The 22,639-nt window shown below is 47.9% G+C and overlaps 1 protein-coding gene across 4 annotated transcripts; it reads left to right on the plus strand.

Moving 5' to 3' along the window:
- The first annotated feature begins 705 nt into the window (after positions 1 to 705).
- Positions 706 to 17,971, plus strand: LOC120403079 (mas-related G-protein coupled receptor member H-like). Of its 4 annotated transcripts, XM_039533775.1 has the most exons (3): positions 7,871 to 8,060; positions 15,150 to 15,345; positions 16,895 to 17,971. In XM_039533775.1, the coding sequence occupies exon 3, from the start codon at positions 16,901 to 16,903 to the stop codon at positions 17,903 to 17,905; it is 1,005 nt and encodes a 334-aa protein (XP_039389709.1). In that variant the 5' UTR covers positions 7,871 to 8,060; positions 15,150 to 15,345; positions 16,895 to 16,900; the 3' UTR covers positions 17,906 to 17,971. The 4 variants fall into 4 exon arrangements, with proteins under 4 accessions (XP_039389708.1, XP_039389709.1, XP_039389707.1 ...); XM_039533774.1 differs by lacking the exons at positions 7,871 to 8,060; positions 15,150 to 15,345 and adding an exon at positions 706 to 787; XM_039533773.1 differs by lacking the exon at positions 15,150 to 15,345.
- Positions 17,972 to 22,639: the final 4,668 nt, after the last annotated feature.

Below are 22,639 nucleotides of genomic sequence, written 5' to 3' on the forward strand. Positions count from 1 at the left end.
CTCTGTCCCCGGGGAAGCATCACACCACTTTTTGTCAGTCCATCTGTAACAATGCGGCCACTGGCGGGACGCTACCGAGAGTGGACAAATTGCTTAGAGCAGGGCAGTCGCAGGCATTGTTGCCACCAATGAGATGACAAACTACTTCCTTGCTGCTCAAGAGAAAGGTGAAATTGCGCTGATGGACTTCTTGAACCAATGACAGCTTTTCTCCCATAATAATGACAAGAAACTCTTTGCCAGCATTCTTGTCTTAGTTCTGTAGCCTACAGGTATAGGTATTGGCTAGGCAACACATAGGTATGAGGTAGGATATAGGTATAAAATAAAGCTGTAATACAGGAAGCTTAGCATAAGGTCTTACCATAAATAAATAATCAAATGACCCTAAGTCACAAGATATAATGCTGTGATAAACAAAGCTGACTAAATTGCTGACAGGTCACCGCATAATGTCAGTTGACACTAGTGTAGATAATTTAGGATAAGAACATCAGCAGATGTTCAACCACAGAAGTGCCATGGTAACCAATTGATGTATATCCTAATAAGCTTACGATAATTCATATACTAGCCTACGAGAAGAGAGAACCCCAGAATTATCAGGGTAAGGAAGTTTAGAAATAAACAGGGGACATCTTCATGAATATTCATGGTAGTCACAGAACCCTAGCCCACAGTCAGGACTAAGCACAACCTAAGCTGCTGGGATCTGGCACGCCGGGAACAGTACGACCACTTGTAGAGTGCCTATCTTGCCACGTTCGGGGTCTCCACAAGGGATGATGTGAGTATATGGACAGTCATAGGCTGGATGTGTTGACGGTCCTTTATTATCTCTATCTACTTGGCTGGGTTGGAGTATTTGTACTTTTGCTAACAAAAATATTACAAGGCTGTCATCCAAGTACTATGTGACATTCCTGCAGTATTTGTAAGCTTGCAAACATCATTTTAGGGTACCTGATTAAACGTGCAAGAAAATGCAAGTGGCCTCAGTATAAAAGAGGCAGTGAGGCCTGCCTTAATTCCAAAGTGAATTAAACTAAACTGAATTAAGGGCACTTGAATTATGAATAAAGTGTCCATACAGGAATTGAATGTGGTTTAATTAATTCACTTTCAAAGTGAATTTGAATTAACTTTCCAGAGAATTCCTGTGTAGACAAGTCATGAGTCTGTAAGGAGCAGAACCTGCCATGAGATTAACTGATTCAGGGATGTCTGCCTGGGTTGGGAAAGAGCCTGCGACAGTCATTTTGTGATGAGAGGGAAATGCCCAACACATCTCAATGAGGTGTTAACTCTTAGATCCACTGTTCTGGGGGTCTTGGTAACACCATGGTGGGAGACTGGTGGGTGGATCGTGCAAGGAGCCTGGCACCACAAACACACTCAAGGAGAGAGACCCCTCCACTACCTCGCCTGCCTTTCTGTGGGGAGAAGGGAACTCTTGTTGCTGCTTCTCTCTCACTGCCACCAAAATTCAAATCGAGGGGGTGGAGCCATAGACTGACAGGCATTTCCCCAAAGACCCTTCAAAGGGTCTGAACTCTGCAGCCAACAGGGAATCCCTAATCTTGCCAAGTCTCACAGGGTAGCTCCAGTCTTGCCAAATCCCCAGATCCTGGACTCCTGTGACATCATGACAAGCTCAACCTTCCTTCACGGTAACCTGTTTCTTGCTCTTGTGGTTGTGGAGAAAATCTGGAAAACAAAGCCACGGAAGGATCCCAAACCAGCAATCAAATTAAAAACCCCAATGGTTTTTTTTTCCAAATCTCATGATTTTCAATCCAATCAGTTTTTGAAGCCTGACTCATGATTTTTGAACATTCCAATTTGACAACACTGAAAGTCCTTACGGAAGGCTTCATTTGGAATCTGTCCTGACAGCCTCAGCCTCTGCCTTGCCCCTCTCTGTTCTTGAGATGGGGGATCCTGGTTTTGTTTCCAAATGTGCTGAGCATCCATTGGCTTCACTGGGAGTTGAGGGTACTCAACACTTCTAGCCATGAAGCACTGTAAGGCACCCAAGGTTGCAGTGCACCCAACGCTCCACTAGTCTGGATTGTACCCTATGTCACACTATCCCCATACGATCTGTCTCTCTCTCTTATCAAGCTATTTTCTGTCTACACATCCTAGTGTCTACCCCACCCATCCCTTCATCCCAATCTCTAATCCATCTTCCTGTTTTTCCATCCTTAGCTCTAAACCATCCATCTGTCCTTCTTTTTGAATAACTAATCTAATCCATCTATCTAATCTAATTTCTACTCCAATCTCTCATTCCTTTATCTAATCTCTAAACTCACCTCTAGTCTCCTGCCACCCTGTTGCTCTACCAACTAATCTCTGATCTAATCTAATGTAGGGTTTACTTTATTTTAGGGAGGTAATAATGTCAAGAGGGTGGAGGCCAACATTATAATGGTGCGAGGGTGTTTGTGTAGGACAAGTATTAGTGGTGGAGGTCTGTGATGGGGTGGAATAGGCCCAGAGGCAGGGCCGCCCAGAGGGGGGACAAGTGGGGCAATTTGCCCCAGGCCCCACAGGGGCCCCCATGAGAATATAGTATTCTCTAGTATTGCAACTTTTTTATGGAAGGAGCCCCTGAAATTCCTTTGCTCCAGGCCCCCTGAATCCTCTGGGCGGCTCTGCCCAGAGGCCCCCTGCTGGAGGCCTCAGTGTCCTGCCACATCCGTCCCAGGAAAAGAGTAGTAGAGGAGTCCTCCAAGCTACATAGAGAGGCTGAGGGGGATGCAGCCAATCAGGGGGTTGCAGGCTAGTATAAAGGTGCTGCAGTGTAGACCAGAGTCAGTTGCTGCTCAGGGCCTGAGGAGTGAAGCTGGTGCTCCTAGCAGACTGAAGTCTGCAGCACCATGGACAGCTCAGAGTTGGCAGGGATGGAGGAGTGAGGAAGAGCTCATGGTTGGCTGCTGGGACTGAACATAGAAGAGCCCTGAGGTAAGGGTGAAGCACTGGTAAAGGCTGGGGCCACGGGGAAGTGACACAGGGAACTGAAAGCAGTTTAGTTAAAGGGACACGGCAGCACATGGCTGCTATTCTTAGGGTCCCTGGGTGGGGACCCAGAGTAGTGGGCAGACCTGGGTCCCCTCCATAAGCCACTGGGGAAGTGGCCTGCAATTGGACAGTGAAGGGGATCTGAATTGTTAAGAGGCCCAGATGGATAGAACAAACCAGAGTGAGCGAACACACCAGAGTGAGCGAAGAGTCTACAGGGTGGAAGCCCTGGGATACAGTCTCCTACTAAGGCCAGAAGCACCTAAAGACTCTGTTGGTCTAATGCCTGTCTGAGTTCTGTACAGACTGTGACTTGGCCAGAGAGCTGAGTCACTAGAAACAGCCAGAGAAACTTCCAGAAGGGGTCACCACAGACTGAAATGCCACCACATTGCAAGGTCCCAATCACAGCCAGGCTTCCTCTGGGATATGGGTTAGCAGGGCTGGGGTGTGAATGCGTTGGATGCTAAACTCTTGATATGCGCCCATTACGTTGGGTGGGAGGTAGTGGAGGAGATGGGATGATTTTTGTGGCTGCTTAGATGGGTGGATAGAGGTGGATTGGGAAAGGATCATTTTCATCCCTTTGAAATAAAGGGATATGAACGGAACATTTTCAATTGCCAAGAGGAGATGAAATCAGCAACAAGTTGGCAAAAGCTGCAACTTTCACTGTCATAGAGGCCACTAATGGATTTAGGCAAATACAGCTGGATGACCAAAGTTCTGGACTCTGTATATTCAGCACACAATTTGGCAGATACAGGTTCACCGGATTTCCTTCTGACATCTGTGCAGCTCCTGAAGGGTACTGAAGCGTGATCCAAGGTGCTGAATGTTACGTAGACGACAACCTGGGGTGAGGGAATTCCAGATGAGAACAGGATGAAAGGCTCAGAAGAGTTATAGACAGGTGTCATGACAGGACCCTGCAACTGAACAAGAACAAAAGCAAATTGGCTCAAACAAAGAGAAAATAATTGCGGCATCACTTGACAAAAGAAGGGCACACGAGTATCAGTGGGAACAGAGACCTCTGCCCAGTGACTCTGCTCCAGTGAAGGCCCCTCATTCAGAATGTCCCCATGTGCTGAACCTCTTCCATATTCCATAAAGAACCACATCCAGGTGATGGGGCATCTGCAGGAGAATGCAGAAGATGAGCTGAATGTACAGCCTTCACTTCAGCCCACAAGACCATACTACAGGGTCTGGGCATGACCAGATAGCTCTGCTGCACAGGCTAGCAGCCCAGGGCCTCTCTCCAAGGGAAATGGGTAAATGAGGGGTTACTAAATATTTGAACTTTTAACTCTTTCAATTGTCTCCCCTTCCCCATCCCCTGGGGTGTGTGGGTGTGTTCAATAAATGTGTAAAGGAGTTTTTGCTCCTCGGGTGATGCCCAGCAACCACAGCCAAGTTCCTAACTAATGTGGCATTAGTAGCTGCCCTAAAGGGTGAGATGGTGTCAGCCCCATCAGCAGTGTTTGCAGCTATTCCATGGACACAGAAGAGTCACACATACAAAATGTCTCCAGAGAACTCAGGAGGGCCAACAAAAGAGTGGAAACAACAAATTGCACCTGGACAGCAAGTCCATCTGGATGTGACACCTCCACACATGTGACCCAAGGACCTCTTGATGCCAACAGGCAGAGGGTATATGGGGCACAGGGATCCCACTGGTTCACCAAAAGGGATCATCTGCTAAAAGCTTGTGTCACATTGGTCGTCATAACCATTGTGAGATGTATGTATAGAAAATATGTGAGGAGTAACGTATATCTACTCAAAATTATGTTCTCTGGGTCTGTAGTTAAAGACAGGTCACTCAAAGGTGACATACCTTGAGAACTTCTCCAGATGGGGGATGGGAGACACCTATCTCACTGGTGGACCATTGTGTGCCATACAATAGAAGAGTAGTAGCATGCTGAGTTAAATGCTAATGAAGAACTGAAGAAACTTCAGAAAGGAATTAACAGTAGGGTGGGAAGCCTATTTTCAGGTAAACACCACAGGTCTATTCTGGTACATTTGAAGAGGCAAAGAGACACCCTGTCTTCCTTCTGTCAGTGAAGATAAGCTGCCAGCAGGCTTGATATTATGAAAGTGGGATCTCAGCCCGCTTGGTTGAAAATGCTGGGAAAAATCAGAGAATCATAGAATATCACAGTTGGAAGGGATCTTAGGAGGTCATCTAGTCCAACCCCCTGCTCAACACAGGACCAATCCCCAACTAATTCATTCAATCCCAACTAAATCATCCTGTGGATGTGGATTAAGCTATGGGAGACTGGGGAATGTCTTTTGTAAGCTAAATTTAGTCTCTAGAAAGCAGGTCATGATTTTCTTAATAAAATTCTTATTTGCTATCACTTGAATCTCTGTTCTTTGATAATAAACTTACTCTTGTTTTCACTATATCACTATATCTAAGTGCTGAGTGGGGATCCTGAATTGAATCTGACAAGCTGGTGTAGCCTATTCCTTGGTAAATAGCGGATCTAAGAATTCTGGGAGCGTTCAGTGGAACATGTGCTGAGCAGAGGGACACTCGGAGGATGGTGTCTGCCTATCAACCACCTGCGCAGAGTCAGGGAAGCCTGGAAGGCAGTGCTTGTGTTGCCAGAGACTGGTGGAATTGGGGAGCTGGTTCACAGCCAGCACAAACAAGACTTTCTTGCTGCATTCCCTCTAAGGCGTGTTGCCTGAGCGGCCACGCAAGAGGGCATCAAGGGCCGTGCACCTAATTAGTGGAGCCATGCAAGTGAGGCTCCACTAATTAGGTGCCTGGACCATGGAGAGGATGTACATATAAGAAGGTAAGGTGGTGGTGGGGGAATAGAGCTAGGTGGGGGGCTGTGGGGTGAGGTGGGGTGGGGAGTTTGGGCATGCAGGGCTGCGGTGGCCAGGGAGAGATGCCTCTCCCCTAGCCCCAGTTGGGCTGCAGGGTCCAGGGACTCGGGGAGAGAAGTGTTTTGCTGAATCAACCTTCCTGAATACGCCTTACTGCATAACTTTCTGCTTCAATCACATAAACCCTTAGAAATGCTGGCTTCTTCTGCTCCTGACATTCCTAGCCATGTATTTGGGTTCCTGCCTTCTTCCTCACTGTCTCCATGCAGGGCCATCCTTAGGCACCCCTGGGCATAGGCACTGACTCCTGCTGAAGATTATAAAATCACATCTCTAAAAAATCCTTGCATAGATTTTTAGATCCACTATCTGAGTATTCATCTTTAGCCTTAAATGCTTGGATCTTCAGACATATAGGTTTTTTTTAAATAAATCCTTCAAAATAACTCTTATCTAAAATACACATCTTAATTTTAATTACTTTAGTACAAAAAACTTGTTTCCAAAGTCTTTCTGTCAATCCCTTTCTTTCTTCACCCCCCTGTTGAAGAGAGGCTAGCCCTTAAAGGGACAACACCCCTTTCCTTCCAGATAGCTGGACAAACAAGTTTCCCTCTCTTTACTTCTGACTATTTGATGAACTAGTTTTAAAAGAACTCTCCAGCAAAATCAGTACCTTCGTAAGATAGAAAATCCTTTGTTATGCCTAAAATCTTTGGAAACATATTTTTTAAAGTTGGTAAATTCCATAAACATGTCTGTTATGGAGATTACACAAAGTAAATTAGTGTTGCCTTTTTCTAAAAAGTAATGAACATTGTGATGAACACAGTAAACCTCTGTGACTGATTCATTTAAAATTAATGTCTTTATTTCAGTGAGTTAAATACATAGTCATCTGGAATGATTACTTTATGAAGGCTGAAGAGTGCATTTAAAATATAAAAATCATCTTAGAAATACTGATTAAGAAAATGTAAAACAGAGAAGAGCTGCATCATGTATTCCATAATAATTAATGTTGTATTCAGCAGGGCAGCTGACTTGCCCTTACTGCAAATAAATCTCTGACAAACTTCAGGGTACAGTAACTCCTCACTTAATGTTGTAGTTATGTTCCTGAAAAATGAGACCTTACGCAAAACGTTGTTAAGCGAATCCAATTTCCCCATAAGAATTAATGTAAGGGGGGGGTTATGTTCCAGAGAAATTATTTTCACCAGACAAAAGACATTATATACATTCACTGTATAAGTTTTAAACAAACCGTTTAATATTGTACACAGCAATGAATGATTTTGAAGCTTGGTTGAGGTGGTGGAGTAAGAGGGTGGGATATTTCCCAGGGGATGCTTTGCTGCTAAATGATGAACTAGCACTCAGCTGAGCCCTCAAGGGTTAAGACGCTGTTGTTAATGTAGCATCACACTCTACAAGGCATCATGGACTGAGGCAGAAGGGAGGAAACACAATAGATGCAGGGCAGTAGCTGCAAACACTTCCCTGCAAAAACTGAACATGATGATGAGCCCACGCTATCCAGCTGGAGCGCACCACTCCCTCCTCGTGACAGCACATGCACGGCTGCACAGGTGCTGACTTTCCAAAGTGCTGGGGGGTGCGGGCATGAGTGAGAGAGAGAGAGAGAGAGAGATGTGCATTGCCCCTTTAAGTACGCTGACACCACTTCAAGTATATTGCCCTTTTATGAAGATCCGCCCATTCAGAGAGGAAGCAACAGCTTCCAGCCAGCTCCCTCCTTTCTGTCCCTCTCCTCCGCTTTGTGCAGCAGGGGTACAGAGCTTGGGGGGCAGGAGCAGGGGGACATCCTGACATCAGCACCCCCTCCCCCAGCAAGCAGGAAGCTCCCGGGAACAGCTCCAGGGCAGAGGGCAGGGCAGGAGCAGCAGGGTAGTGGCGAGAGGGACAGCTGAACTGCTGCTGGGCAGCTTTCAAGCCACATACCTTACAGGGAATTTAGGGGAGCTGATGAGGGGTGCTGCTGGCCCCCCCTAGTTCTAATCCCCACAAGGAGGGGCTGCTCTTCCAGAGAATCCTGCAAGCAGAGGACAAAGCGGCAGCTGCCAAACGATGCTATAAGGGAGCATTGCGCAACTTTAAACGAGCTTGTTCCCTAATAGATCAGCAACAGAACAACGTTATCCAGGACAACGGTAAGTGAGGAGTTACTGTATATCAAAATACCTGTGTCTAACATGTTTTATTCCTAAATTTAGTGCTTTTAATTAGGTACGTTCTATATGTCCAGTCGTCACCTTCTGGCATGCAGTGGAAAACGTGCTCCATTTTCCTTGAAAAAACCCACCCTTCTGCAATTTCTTTCTGTCATTTGCTTCATTTGGGTTCAGGGATTTGGCTGGAAGGGGGTGAGCAGGGAGGGGGAGGGAAGAGAGGAGGGAGACAATGGGGCAGGGCCTGGGGCAGAGCAGGGGTGGAGTATGGATGGGGCCACAGGCAGAAGAGTTGGGGAGCCAGCCTCCCCAAGCGGCAGCTTCTTCCACCACCCATGACCGCAGGTAAGAGCAGATCGGCTCCCGCACACCCAGCACGCGCTGCAGTGTCCTTAGGCAGGGGCCGCATTCACAGAGCCGAATGCGCCGGTGCTGTGCATTCTGTGTGAGGGAGAGGGCACGGGGGTCTCTGCGGGATACTGTGACTAGCCGCCACTGTGAGGTGTGCCGGATGGCTCGGTATCCTTTGCTGCCTTGTCCCTCCCATCCTGGGCTGTGAGCCCAGGCTGCCATCGGGCATAGGGGACCAGTTTAATAATACTGCGTAGGGCCCCATAAATCCTAAGGACGGCCCTGTCTCCACGTCTCTTCCCCCCCCCCCCCCACAAAGCAGAGCTCATTGGATTTCCTGTACTTCTTCTCAGTCCGTTACCCTTAAAGTGACAGATCCTGACAGCAATCAGGACCTCCCTCAAAATGAGGAAAGCAGTAGGGACAGGAGCAGTTACAGACAGCCGGGGTCTTCTTTCAGAAATAGGCATTAGGGCTCTGACAGGGAAGGCATGCAGCAGCTTCTGAGCTGCTTACCAACCCCTTGCACTCCTCCGTCACAGAACCATAGAATATCAGGGTGGGAAGGGACCTGGAGGTCATCTAGTCCAACCCCCTGCTCAAAGCAGGACCAATCCCCAACTAAATCATCCCAGCCAGGGCTTTGTCAAGCCTGACCTTAAAAACGTCTAAGGAAGGAGATTCCACCACCTCCCTAGGTAACCCATCGAGAAGATCTGGGATTAGTCAATGCCTGGAACAAAGTACCAATGATGAAGACAATAGAGACACTTTTGAAGACCATTTATACAGTCTTCTGCAGATCCTCAGTCTGAAGAGGACAATTTGAGGAAATGGCAAATGTCACAGAAAATGAGACTATTGTTTAAACCTCTAAATGAAGTGAGGTGGCTATCGAGACATTTCACTGTAAGTGCTTTGATGTGTAATTACGAGACCCTTCTTAGATACTTGAACATGAAACCTCAGAAAACAATAACCCAATAGCAAAGTACTTCCTGACTATGCTCTCTGACAATAATTACCCTATCACTAACTGCGTGAAATGATGTCTTATATGAATTAGCAGAACCGACCAAATGCTTTCAGAAGAGCTCTTTAACAAGAGTGGAAGCTGTACACTTAGCAAGGGCCAGGGTGACCACAATGGCGTAGCCAGGTTCTAACATCAGGGGAAGCGAACACATAAAAATAGGCGCCAAGCGCCGCCATATCAAATTACTAGTTACATACTTTTACATTTGTAATACATATTTATTTTGTACTTAAAATAAAAACACAAGAATGATATTGTTTTATAAGTATGTGTGTTATTTTGCATTTAAAATATAAAAAGGGTTTACAGTATTGTATATAAAATCAAAACATAATAAAAACACGTGTTATTTACTTATTTTATATTTCATACTGTAAACCTATTTTAAATGCAAAATAACACATGTACTTATAAAACATCATTCTTGTGTGGCCCCTGAAAGCAGGCAGCACACAGGAGCAAGGCGGGGGGGGCACAGTCCCCCGCATGAGAGAGACAATCGGACAGAGGTGGGTAGGGTCTGTTGGGGGTTCGCATGGGGAAGAGGGGGTGGGGAGCTGCACTGGGAGACTCTCCTATGCAGCACCTAGCCATGCTGGCTCTGTGCATCATGAGGCACTCGGGAAAAGGAGGCAGCAAGAGAGAGAGGCGGAGGAGGAGGTGCCCTTCCCCTCCCAACTGGGTCTATGAGTCCCTGATCTCACAGAGTCTCAGCGCTGCAGGCACCCAGCCCCCAGGTACTGGGCTGCAGTGCAAGCTAGAGGGGCTGATACAGAGAAGTCAGGACCAGTCAGAGCACTTCCCATGTCATCATGAAAACTCACTCCTGGAAAGCTGGGTGAGGTAATATGGCGGTGGGGGGGATATATTTTATTGGACCAGCTTCTGTTGGAGAGAGAGACAAGCTTTTGAGCTTTCACAGAACTCTTCTTCAGGAAGAAGACAGAACTCCATGAAAGCTCAAAGGCTTGTCTCTCTCTCTCTCTCTCTCTCTCACACCAACAAAAGTTGCTCCAATAAGAGATATTACCTCACCCACCTTGTGGCTCTAATTTCCTGGGAACAACAGGGCTACACCAACACCGCATACAAAAATGCAAGATTCACATGAACAGCAGAGTGACCACCATCACACCAGGACACTATTTTCACAATTCATCTTAGCATAATGTCATCATCACACCAAGGCAGTAGCACTATCAGCACAAGCACACTGGGATCCACACAGCAGGATAGTCGTGTCAGTTTAGCTCAGTCTCTGAGTCCATCCCCACTAAGCTAAGTCCAAAGGTTCAGCTAAACACAAGGGTACCTGCAAAGAGCTGTACTAACAGCAGGATCTACACTGGCACAATAGGAGGAGTTGCATGTCAGGGCACTGATTCCCAAGGCCAGTGCAAGGCAATATAGGATCCAGGCACCAGGTCCTTAGAACCAGAATTTGTACTCACAGGAGAGCGGGATGAAATTAGAGAAGTTACAGAAGGCAACTCCCAAGAAACAAGGCATTGACCAAATGGCTGGGTGGATGTTAAACCACCATCACCAGCCATTGTGTGCAGCAAGTGAATGGCAATTAGTAACTTAATGACCACCATCCCCAGAGAATTACTCAGCCCTGGGACTCAGCAATGCCTCCCCCTCCTCCCCACATGATCACAAGCCCTTCCCTTAGGAGACAATTCAGGTTTCTCCTGATAGGAGAGGGAAAATCAGGCTACCTCGCCCTGCCCCCCAACATGGTGCCTGGACTTGTGTTTGCCAGAGCACATGGACTAAACCAAACATACTACAACAGCAGATAGTTCGTTCCAGCCTTCCCTTGGGAGACGATTCCATCCACACCCCGAAGGCAGAGATTGTGCGGCTATGACGTTTCCCCTGATAGTCTCAGTTTTCCTCTCCTACTCCCCCACCTCTATCCCTTCCCCACTGCCTCTTCCCTTCCACCCCTCACCCCCTAAGAGGCAGTCACTCAGATGCCAGGGAGGGGGAAACCAAGCACACTACATGGCCACTGTCTCTGAGAGGCAGGCGTCTCTGCCTGGGCAGGGAGGGCAAGCAGGGACACCACACCCAACAGGAGACCAGGAGATGCACCTCCCCTCCCACTAATGCCTGTCCTGGTCCAGCTGCCTGGGTGCAGGGGATGTTTTTGGAGATGCCTCTGGCTGAGCCCCCTGCCCCTCACCATGCAGATTGCCATCCCACCGGCAGCCAGGTGCTGGTTCTCACAGCCACCTGGGGGGTTTCCAGTCCCCCCTCCAAGCCACCCTCACCACAAGAAAGACCCCCCCTTTGAAATACTCTTACCAGCTGCTGCTATTGGCTGCGTTTAGTTGGGTGAGAGGTTAGGAGCTGCTGCTGCAGAGCCAGAGAAAGCACCCCTGCCACAGTGCCACAAGAAGCAGGAGGAGAAGGAGGTGGGGTGTCTCAGCTGCTCAGCCCCTTGCTCCAGGAGCAGTTCCCCTCGCTGATTAGCTGGTGGCCAAAAACCAGCTAAACAGCGAGCACTCGCACTCCCCTAGCTAGCTATCCTACTGCCCCCGCCCCCACCCAACAGCTGATGGCTTGTGGACCCCCACAGGCCCCATAAACTGTTGACTGGTGGGTGGGTGCCCCTGCCCCCTATAGGGGCATGCCCCGACCGACCCCCTTCTTCCCCAAGGTCCCAGCCTCTCCTCCTCCCCAAGAGCCCAGCTTGCTGGAGCTCAGTTCTTTCCCCCTCCCCTCACTGATTGGCTGTCTGTCTCCCTCCTGCTGGGAGACAGCTAATCGGTGAGGCAGGGAGGGGGCAGGGTTTATGCAGCACACTAGGGGAAGCCAGCAAAGCCTGCCTGCCTGCCGGAGCCCAGCTTGCTGGAGCTCAGTTCTTCCCCTCCCCTCCTGCTGGGAAACATAGCTGATCAGCGGTGGCGGGGTATGCAGCAAGCTGGGGGAAGCCGGGCAGGCCAAGCTTCAGAGCGGAGCGTGGGCCCCACCCCTGGTGCCATGGTAACCCCATCTAAGGCGGGGCTTTTTTGAAAATGTGCTGAGAGGAAGCTGCTGCTTCCCCTGCACCCCACTAGCTACGCTACTGGGTGACCAGACAGTGAATGCGAAAAATCAGGGCTGGGGGTGGGGGGTAATAGGTGCCTATGTAAGAAGAAGTTCCAAAAATCAGGACTGTCCCTATAAAATCAGGACCTCTGGTCACTCTAGGACCCAGATCCACAAGATGAGAGGACAGTATCGTGGAGAAACAGTCTCTTGGAGCAACAATGTGGAAAAATCTAATTGCATCGAGCACAAGAGATGAACAATTCAGCTGTGAATCTATTCTAAGTTTCATATCATTACTGTGTAATCATCTGAATGAAAGTTTTCCAGAAAAGCAACTCTATGAATGACAGGGGCGACTCTAGGTATTTTGCCGCCCCAAGCACAGCAGGCAGGCTGCCTTCGGTGGCTTGCCTGCGAGAGGTCCCCGGTCCTGCAGATTCGGTGGCATGCCTGCAGGAGGTCCGCCGAAGCCACGGGACCAGCGGATCCTCCACAGGCAGGCCGCCGAAGGCAGAATGCCTGCCACCCTCGCAGCGATCGGCAGAGTGCCCCCCGTGGCTTGCCGCTCCAGGCACGCGCTTGGTGTGCTGGTGCCTGGAGCCACCCCTGATGAATGGGCAGCTTTTCACTTTGCCTCACTTTCACCACAACAAATCAGTTATGAATTTGGTACTGAAAACATTAGCAAGCTAGTTGATAAATACAGAAAAATTTTGGACCTTAGTCAAGTGAAGTCATCTGCCCAAAACACCATGGAGGAGGAGGAGTTCATTGTGAACTATTACAATGATTACAAATACATAATTGCAGAGAAACATGAAGCAAAGATGATGACAAATTTCCAGGAAGTGGTGACTTTCAGTCTACAAAATCCAGAACAATCCAGTGTAGTTTCACAACTGGTGGATATATGTGCAACCTTTCAAGCTTCCAGTGCTGATTGTGAGTGCGGCTTTAACTTTATGAATAATATCAAAACTAAATCATGAAACAGACTGAAAGAAGATCACCTGGATATGCTAATGAGGATCAAATTTCACACTTCAAGTGGTGGAGAAGTAAACCTTTACCACTCTTCCAGTGTTTATATACAGCGTCAAGACAGAAGAGAAAAGGTTCATGATCAGTGGCAAGTATCTGCCCCATCATCTGGCTTGCCAACTACTGACTCAGGGTCTCATTCCAGTGATAGTGATTAGTGATCTCCTAAATCAAGAAAATAAATTAAGTTATTTCTTTCATGTGTCAAAACAAAACGTTTAATTTTATGTCACAAGTCACAACAAAAGTGTGTGTGTGTGTGTGTGTGTGTGTGTGTGTGTGTGTGTGTGCACAATCCTACATAAAGGAACTAGATAAAAAGCCTTTTTTTGTCAAGCCAAGAAACATAATCTTTAATGTCAAGGATAAAGAAAGTGTAACAATTATTTTATTTCATGCATCAATACTAATGATAAAATATTTTGTTTCCTATGTCAAGAAAATGGCTACTTTTGTTTTATGCCTCAATGGAATAGATACATGTACGTTCCTAAAAGGCCACTGAAAATTTTGCAGTGTTAATTTTCTTTTTATTTGATTTCATATTAAATAAACATCTTAAGCAGTGCACCTTGTTAATTATCCCTGGTTTTAATATTCTTCCATACCTATGAACTTTTTAAAAACAATATATTATATCTAGGGGTTTTTTTGTACTGGTGGTGCACATCTGCATATTACCAAATATTAGTGGTGCACATAAAATTAATTCCACACGTGGATGGAAAAAATTAGAGGAAACATTGCTCCCTTGTGCTAAGGACAGTGGTAGCCAGAGACACTGGAATGAGGGGTAGGGGACCATGCACCCCCCCCCAAACACACACACACACTTTTTACCGGCCATAAGGGTGAGCGAGGTAGTGGGACCTAAAGGGAAGAAGTGGTATGAGAGCGAGCAGGGGAGGCTCTAGGAATTGCGCCGCCCCAAGCAGAGCGGCGCGCTGTGGGGCGCGCTCTGGCGGTCGCCAGTCCCGAGGCTCCGGGGGACCTCCTGCAGACGTGCCTGCGGAGGTTCCGCTGGTCCCGCGGCTCCGGTGGAGCATCCGCTGGCGTGCCTGTGGGAGGTCCACCCGAGCTGCGGGACCAACGAACCCTCCGCAGTCATGCCTGTGGGAGGTCCACCGAAGCCGAGGACCAGCGGACCCTCCACAGGCATGACTGTGGAAGGTCCGCCGGAGCCGCCTGCCGCCCTGCCGGCAAAATGCTGCCAACACAAGCCGCTTGGGGTCTGGAGCCGGCCCTGAGGGTGAGGGCTTGGGGGCGAGGGATGGGGGCCACAGTTCAGGCACCTGTGGCCCCCACACTTTCAGGGCTCTTCTGCCACTCCCGGTGGTAGTGTAGGCCAAAAGCCTAATGGGGAAAAATTGTCTTGAGTAAATTGTACTCTATTTTGCTTTATACTCCATTTTGCTAGCTTTGAATTAGTAAGAAGAAATTGTAGCCTTGAAGTAGCAAGAAGAAATTGTTCTGAGTTTATCCTTTGCAGATTGTGTTGATTGTTCTTAGAAGGATAGAAGTTTTATGGCTGTAATTCTTGCCTTTGAAATCATTTACTGTGTTGTGTGTGAGTGAAGAACGTATGCTATGATGATTAACAGAATAGAGACGGGAGGCACCGTACTGATGGAGCCCGGATGGTCGAAAGGGGAGTGGAGGAGTCAAGAGGCACCAACTTTATTATCAGAATCACCCAGCTGGCAAACTGACGACCCTAAAGCAAAGACATACACCCCAAGGACAAGATAAGGAGTTGAGCCAGAGGGCCGAGATAAGAAACAGCTGCGGATCCTCCTGGTAACGCTGATTAAGAGCAACCTTAAATACCTCATGACTGATAGCTCCAGTGTGACACAGCAAGGTCCATAGACTTGTATGGGAACTTATTACTATAAAAGAAGGGTGTATTGCCGTGGGATTTTGGGTTCACTCTGCATCAACATCAGAGCTTTGAATGCATTCGATAGAGACCCAGCTCCCCTCCTTCGTGTGCCGTTTCAGCTGGCCACTGGACCTACCAGGCAACACGAAGGACCGGTAACTATAAGATCCAGCTGCAGAACCTTTTGGTGGATGGGTGTGAATGGAAACATATGCTGATTTTAATGCTTAAATTGTACTCTCAATACACGCAGCATATTGCCTTATCCCCTTTAAAAAGATTCTGTGCGCTTCTTAGAAGCATAACAGTAGCAAGGTGCCTCACAACCATGAGTATCCCTGGAAAACATCACAGTTATTAATGGGGGACTGAGTTAAGATTGTGGATTTCCTGATTCCAGACCATGTCTGCCTAGCAGATAGTTTGTCCTTCTTAATACAAACCTATTTACCACAACATCAATTTAAAAATATACTCCCAGGAAATCTATCTTTAGGGATATGTAGAGCATACACCACGTACCAGACTCATGTGTTGAGGCCAATTCACACACTAGTTACCACAGTAACTATTACACCCTAAATACCCAAGGAGCCTTTCAGTTATAACTGGGCCATTTTGTGGTATCCATCCCTTGAGTTTTAAGCTTTGACGAGCCATTTCCTGTATGTTTAGGAGAGTGAAAACAATCACAGCAGTGAAGCAGAATGCTAACGCTACCAGTTGTTATAAAGTGCTCAATGCTTACCAGCAGTTTTGTGATCCCCATGTTCCCTTCCCGCCCTCCCCCCCATGCCCAAAGTGGAAGGATATTTCCCAGACAGAGCCTGGCACATATTGTATGCCGGATGCTGCCTAGAGACAGTCAGATAAATTCTTAGTGCTTGTGGCACAGAAAATTTTCACAAGATCCTATGGGGAGGATCACAGTGACTGAGACACGGAGGTTTTGAAGCAGACCCGCTCCTGCCCAGCTTTTGTAAACACAGTTCAGGTGCTGAGAGGGGTAAGAGAAGGGTTTGCTGGATAGATTCTTTGGGTTTTTGCATTCATCCAATGGGGCATACTTTATACTGAGAAATCTCTCCTCTGATCTCTACCCCACTATCCACAACCCTTTCCTCTGCCAGTCCTGTCCAGACAGGACTGATGGCCCCTACCAATTTCTCTTACTCTCTCCCTCTCCATAGCTCCCTCTCTGTATCTCCCCTTCTCTCTGTGTGTGTCTCTGTCACTCTTCCTCTGTCGAGGCTGGTCCCCACCCATTCCTCCTTCTCTGTGCCTCTCTCTGTCCCCACCTTCCCCCATGGCCATTATCTCCCTGGGTATTTCTCACTCTTATTCCTTGGGATCTGGTTGTTCCAGGCCAGGAGGTTGGGGAGGGGCTGAAATGATCAGTGAAACTTTGTGCTGGGAATGTCAGAGTCACTGATTTCCACTCCCCCTTCTGCTCTCTGCTAACAGGTGCGCATGAAAGACAAGGAGACACTGGCATCCCTCAGCAGAGGTTTAATGATGACTGAGCTGAGCACAACGTCCCTGCTTCCAACAGAAACCAGCCCAGACTATAGGGATAATGAGACTGGTTGCAAAATACCCCGTTTAACCTATGTGATCCTTGATGGTGTCACTGTGCTCATCTGTCTCTTCGGGCTGGTGGGCAACGGGGTCGTCCTCTGGCTCCTCAGCTTCTTCATTAAGAGGAATCCCTTCACCATCTACATCCTCAACCTGGCCGTAGCAGACTTAAGCTTCCTCCTCTCCCTGCTTGTTTGCCTCATACTTTTTACTGTGCGATCTCTCTTCTGTTTCTATGAATTTGAGCAATTTCTGAGGTTTTTTCTCATGATGTTTGTGTTCGCCCACAATGCCGGCCTGTACTTCCTGACGGCCATCAGCGTTGAGAGGTGTCTGTCTGTCTTCTACCCCATCTGGTGCCGATGCCACCGCCCCAAGCACCTGTCTGCCCTTGTGTGTGCCCTGCTGTGGGCGCTCTCCTGCCTGGTAACCGGAGTAATGTCTTATTTTTGTTATTTTGTTGGAACTGAACACTGTCCGATGTCAATCATAGCCATGTATGCTCTGGATTTCTTGATTTTCGGTCCCATCATGGTTCTGTCCAACCTGATCCTGTTCATCAAGGTCCGACGTAGCTCCCAACAACGTCAGCCTGGAAGGTTCTACATTGTTATCTTGCTAACCGTCCTCTTCTTCCTCGTCTTTGCTGTTCCCTTCGGTATCCAGCGCTTTGGCTGGTATTTTAAGAATGTTAATATCCCCATTGAGATAAGTAATGCACTGGCCTCTGTAAACAGCAGCATTAACCCACTTATTTACTTTTTAGTTGGGAGCTACAGGAAGTGGCGGTTCAGGGGCTCTGTTAAGGTCGCACTCCAGAGGGTTTTTGAAGAGCATGCAGATTCCAGAGAAGACAGAGAAGCCACCAGGACAGACACAATGGAGATGGCCAATTAAATCCCTACAGCACCCAGCCTCAGAGACCTTATTGTGGATGTGGAGCTTTATTAATCAGTATGAAAATTAGCAGTATAAAATTTAAAATTTAATTTTAATGAAAATTAAAAAAAATTAATTTTTCTCTAATTTTCCAAATACCATATTTGTTTGGCACTTGGTTATGATGTTATGTCTGTCTTGGAAAACTCGTCAGCATGGTCTCTGGGCCTATCATATATATTTTACACATCTCCCAAGTTATATCTCCAGTGAGTGTATATGTATGCAAGGTGACAGTAAATGATTTCTGCTTCTGACTACAAACCCATCTACTAGAAAGAGGGATTGGGGAAAAAAGGCATTTTGACACGGTGAGCATGAGAGGAAATAACATACTGGCATTAACATCGATGGCAACTTTATTATATTTGCCCAAAGCATAAGAACTAAAAAGAACAAAAGTTATTCTAAAGAACGAAATACATATAAATATCTATCTAATTAAACAGCATACACATTGCCCAATTCAGTATTAAGTATGATCATTAGAAAATGTAAATAAGTCCAGTGGGACACAAATAAAAGAGCAGTGAGTGAGGGAAATGCAATGGCTAGAGATCACCCAATAGCTATACATAGGGCCCTACCAAATTCTCAGCTGTGAAAAACACGTCACGGATGGTGAAATCTGGTCTTTTGTGTACTTTTACTCTATCCAATACAGATTTCATGGGGGAGCCCAGCGTTTCTCAAACTGGGGGTCCCAACCAAAAGGCGGTTCTGGGGAGTTGCAAGGCTGTTGTAGGGGGGGTCGCAGTAGTGCCATCTTTACTTCTGCATTGCTTTCAAAGCCGGGCACTGGAGAGCAGTGGATGCTGGATGGACGCCTAGCTCTAAAGGCAGTGCCACATTAAGCAGCAGCGCAGAAGTAACTGGGGCAATACCATATTGTGACACCCTTATTTCTGGACTGCTGCAGACAGTGGTGCTGCCTTCAGAGCTGGACTCCCAGCCAGCAGCCGCAGAGCTTCCTGCAGCTGGGGGAGGTTCCTGAAGGTGGGTCTGACACGGGAGCGGCACCTGCAAGGGAAGAGGAAGTCCCATCCCTCACCACGCTGGCCAGAACCAGCAGCTGGAGCTTGGCGTAAGGTAGGAGCCCTCGGCCAGGGCACCTCCAGCCCTGCCCCTCCTTGGCTCCAGCCCAGCACCCCGGCACTTGGGAGTTAAAGGCACCTTGGGATGGCTGGGGGGGGGAACCATGGAACCCCCCCAACCACAGTACCCTGGGCGGTCACCCATGTCGCCCACCCATAAGGCCAGCCCTGCTTCTCCCCAACAGAAAGCGCCCAGACAGCAGCTGCTGCTCTCTGGCCACCCAGCTCTGAAGGCAGCGCCACCACCAGCAACAGCGCAGAAGCAAAGGTGACAAGAGCATGAGCCCACTACAATCGCTTTGTTACCTCCCCCATATCCTCCTTTTGCATTGGGACCCCCCACAGTTATACCACCATGAAATTTCAAATTTAAGTATCTGAAACCATGAAATTTATGATTTTTTAAAATTCTATGACTGTGAAATTGACCAAAATTGACAGTGAATTTGGTAGGGCCCTGGCTATAAGAAAGGAAACAGATATGGAGTCCCACTCCCACTCCACAGGCATATGGCTGAAGTTTATATTTCAAATGTTTTTTCTCTTTTGGCCACCTTCTCTGTATCTTTAATCAAAGGATAAAATGTGTTTTAATGGGAGATGCCAACAGTAACTTGAAATGAAACTGCTGGGCCACAGTCACCTATGTAATGTTGTAACAGTGTACAAAGGTATCGATAACATCGTCTCCCTTGTGGGCCCAAGACACCACAGAGCTACCCACACAACAGATGTTTAGCCATTTATCTCATGCTTGGCTAAAGTTCAAGGAAAGGAACTGGGCGGGGTTGGTACTTCCTATTGTTTCTGGTGTGAAGAGTGAAAGACACCACAACTGGTGACAAGGCTGGGAGCCTCACCCAGAGATGCGGTGGCATAGAGAGCGACTGTTAGGCAAGTGAAAGTTAAATGACAACTGCACCTCTTTCAGATTTGACAGAGATGCTAGTGCTTATGGTTTGGGGGCAGTATTGGCACAAGCACAAAGGATTTGAGAGGATGGTGGGTTTGTTCAGCAAAAGTCTAGTTCTGAGAGGGCACCACATGGAAGGAACTCCTGCAGTGGTTAAATCTAGAGAACATTTTCATCAGTATTTCTATGGGAGGAATTTTTGGTCAGGACAGACCATGCTTCCCTGCAATGGCTCTTTAGATTCAGGAATCCTGACGAACAGCTTGCCATGTGGTTGGGAAAACTGCAGTGCTGTGATTTCCCATTCATGCACAAGCCTGGCCATAAGCATAGCAATGCAGATGCCTTGTGTAGATGGCCTTGTTGGAGAGGCTAAATGCAAACATTCCCGTAGCAAAAGAACAAAAAATTGTTAGCTCACAGGGATGTGTGTACTAGGGAGTAGATGGTTGCCTCCTCTCATCCAATAAGTTTCAGAATTGCACAAGTTCCTTGTTCATCCACTGGAATAATGGAAGTGGGGTTGCAGAAATGGATGCCAAAGCAACTAGAAACTTCCCAGAGAAAGGACCCTGATGTCAGAATAATGTGTGACTGAAAAATCAATTTGCAAATAGAGCCACCCTGGAATGTAGTGGACCCTCACTATACAACTGTAAAAGCTTTCTGATTTGGAGGTGAAAGATGGAATATTGTATAGGTGATGGGAGAAGCCAGAAGGTGATGGGTACAGGTATCATATGGTTGCACCAAGTTCACGGACAAAGGAGGAATTTTCATTGGACAAGTAGCATTTCTATTGGGCAATGTAGTGGTCCATGGCCGTCCGGCTCTGCCTCACTCCATCAAACAGCCAATTCATAGGGGCTTGTGAGTCTTTGGCCTAGACTCCTGGCTAGGCAGACAACAAGTAACGGTCTATAGCTCAGGCCCTTTGAGTGGGACAGAATCAGAAACAGTCTTCAGTCTAACCTCCCGGCTAGGGCAGGCAGTGACCACAGTCTGGGGTTCTGCCCCTCAGAGTGGGGCCACGTAATAAATAGTCTTTAGTCCAGGCCTCCTGGCTGGGCTGATGACCTGGACAGTCTCTTGGATCCTCCAGGTGGGGCACAGCAGGGAGCAGGCTATAGCCCAAAGCCTCCTGGCTAGGGCCAACAGCAAACGAGACAATATGGAGGGCTCACTACCTTCGGGCTGGGGCAAGCCACAGGTAACGTGCAGGCCTTCCAGCCTAGTGAGTAGGCCACCACCTCAGGGGTGGGGTTGGCAGCAAGGAGTAGGGGCACCTGAGCCCATCCTACTCCATTGAGTCCCAGCCCAGGGCCCTAACAGTGGCGGATGATCCCGCCACTGGGTCAGTGGGGATCCTTCTGAAACATCTCTCAGCAATATAACAGGATTAATGTCTGGGTTCCCTGGGCTACTTCCTACCACCCTTCCTTGATGTGGCTCCATAGGTCCTCAGTCTCCTCGGGGTAGATAGCAGATAGCACTCCCAGCAATTCCTCACAGCAGTCAGTTTCCTTCAGGGTCAGGGTGCTGCACAGCTCAATCCCTGATCAGGAGTTCCACAGCGAAGCAGAGACATCTGCCTCCTTCCCTGGCTCCAGCCCAACTGAAGTGTGAGGCCCGCCTCTTATACTTCTTGTCCCACCCCTCTGCTTCCGGTGGGTGTGGCTTGGCTCCAATATTGGCTGTCAATCAATATTTGCTGGTAGCTATGGACTATTTACAAAATAATAAATAAAGAGTTTGTGGCAGTAGCTGGGATCCTAGTGAATTAATTTTTCACCACATTTTGGGCCCTTGGTGAGGTACACACAGATCAAGGGAGAAACTTTGAATCCAAAGTGTTTCAACGGTTTGTGAGATGCTAGGATCCACAAAACCTGCACACACACACCCCAGTTCACCCCCATTGTGATGGGATGGTGGAAAGGTTCAATCAGCTCCTGGAGAGTAGCTGGCTACCTTTCTTGGACAGCATCAAAGAGACTGAGACCACATACCCCATTTCTTGTGATGCCTTATAGAACAGCATCAAGGAGAATACAATATGTACCCCAGCACTCCTTGTTTCGGGGCATGAGCTAAGGAGACCAGACAGCAAACCTTTTATAGGGGGTTCCTGAAGAAGAACAAAATATTTGGACTATGGGAAAATCTTGCAATTCAAAACTGAAAAAGCGCCAGTCTTTTCTGGCAAGCATTTCAGGATAGCCCCTGACAAAATGAAAAGGCTGTATGATGTAAGATCCTATCGGGAAATGTTTCCAGAACCCTAGGAGAAGGAAGGGTAGGAGCCTTAAAGCTGGCTAAATCTGGGTCAGTGGGGATCCTTCTGAAACATCTCTCAGCAATATAATGGGATTAATGTCTGAGTTCCCTGGGCTACTTCCTACCACCCTTCCTTGATGTGGCTCCATAGGTCCTCGGTCTCCTCGGGGTAGATAGCAGATTGCACTCCCAGCAATTCCTCACAGCAGTCAGTTTCCTTCGGGATCAAGGTGCTGCACAGCTCAATCCCTGATCCGGAACTCCACAGCGAAGCAGAGACATCTGCCTCCTTCCCTCGCTCCAGCACACCACTGTTGCCCCCCGGGGTTCCGCCCATTCCACCCCTCCCCCACTACAGCCCCTCAACCCCTTTTGCTCCTTTCTGCCCCCCACCCCCACCCCTCAACT

Source organism: Mauremys reevesii, linkage group 4, assembly GCF_016161935.1.
Source record: "Mauremys reevesii isolate NIE-2019 linkage group 4, ASM1616193v1, whole genome shotgun sequence".
Taxonomy (NCBI): Eukaryota; Metazoa; Chordata; order Testudines; family Geoemydidae; genus Mauremys; species Mauremys reevesii.

Bases quoted from the DNA above. Each gene is read 5' to 3' on its own strand.
- LOC120403079 (XM_039533772.1), top strand. From the start codon at position 15,424: ATGGGAACTTATTACTATAAAAGAAGGGTGTATTGCCGTGGGATTTTG. The intron at 15,586-16,894 runs GTAACTATAAGA...CTCTGCTAACAG, and splicing joins CCAGGCAACACGAAGGACCG to GTGCGCATGAAAGACAAGGA.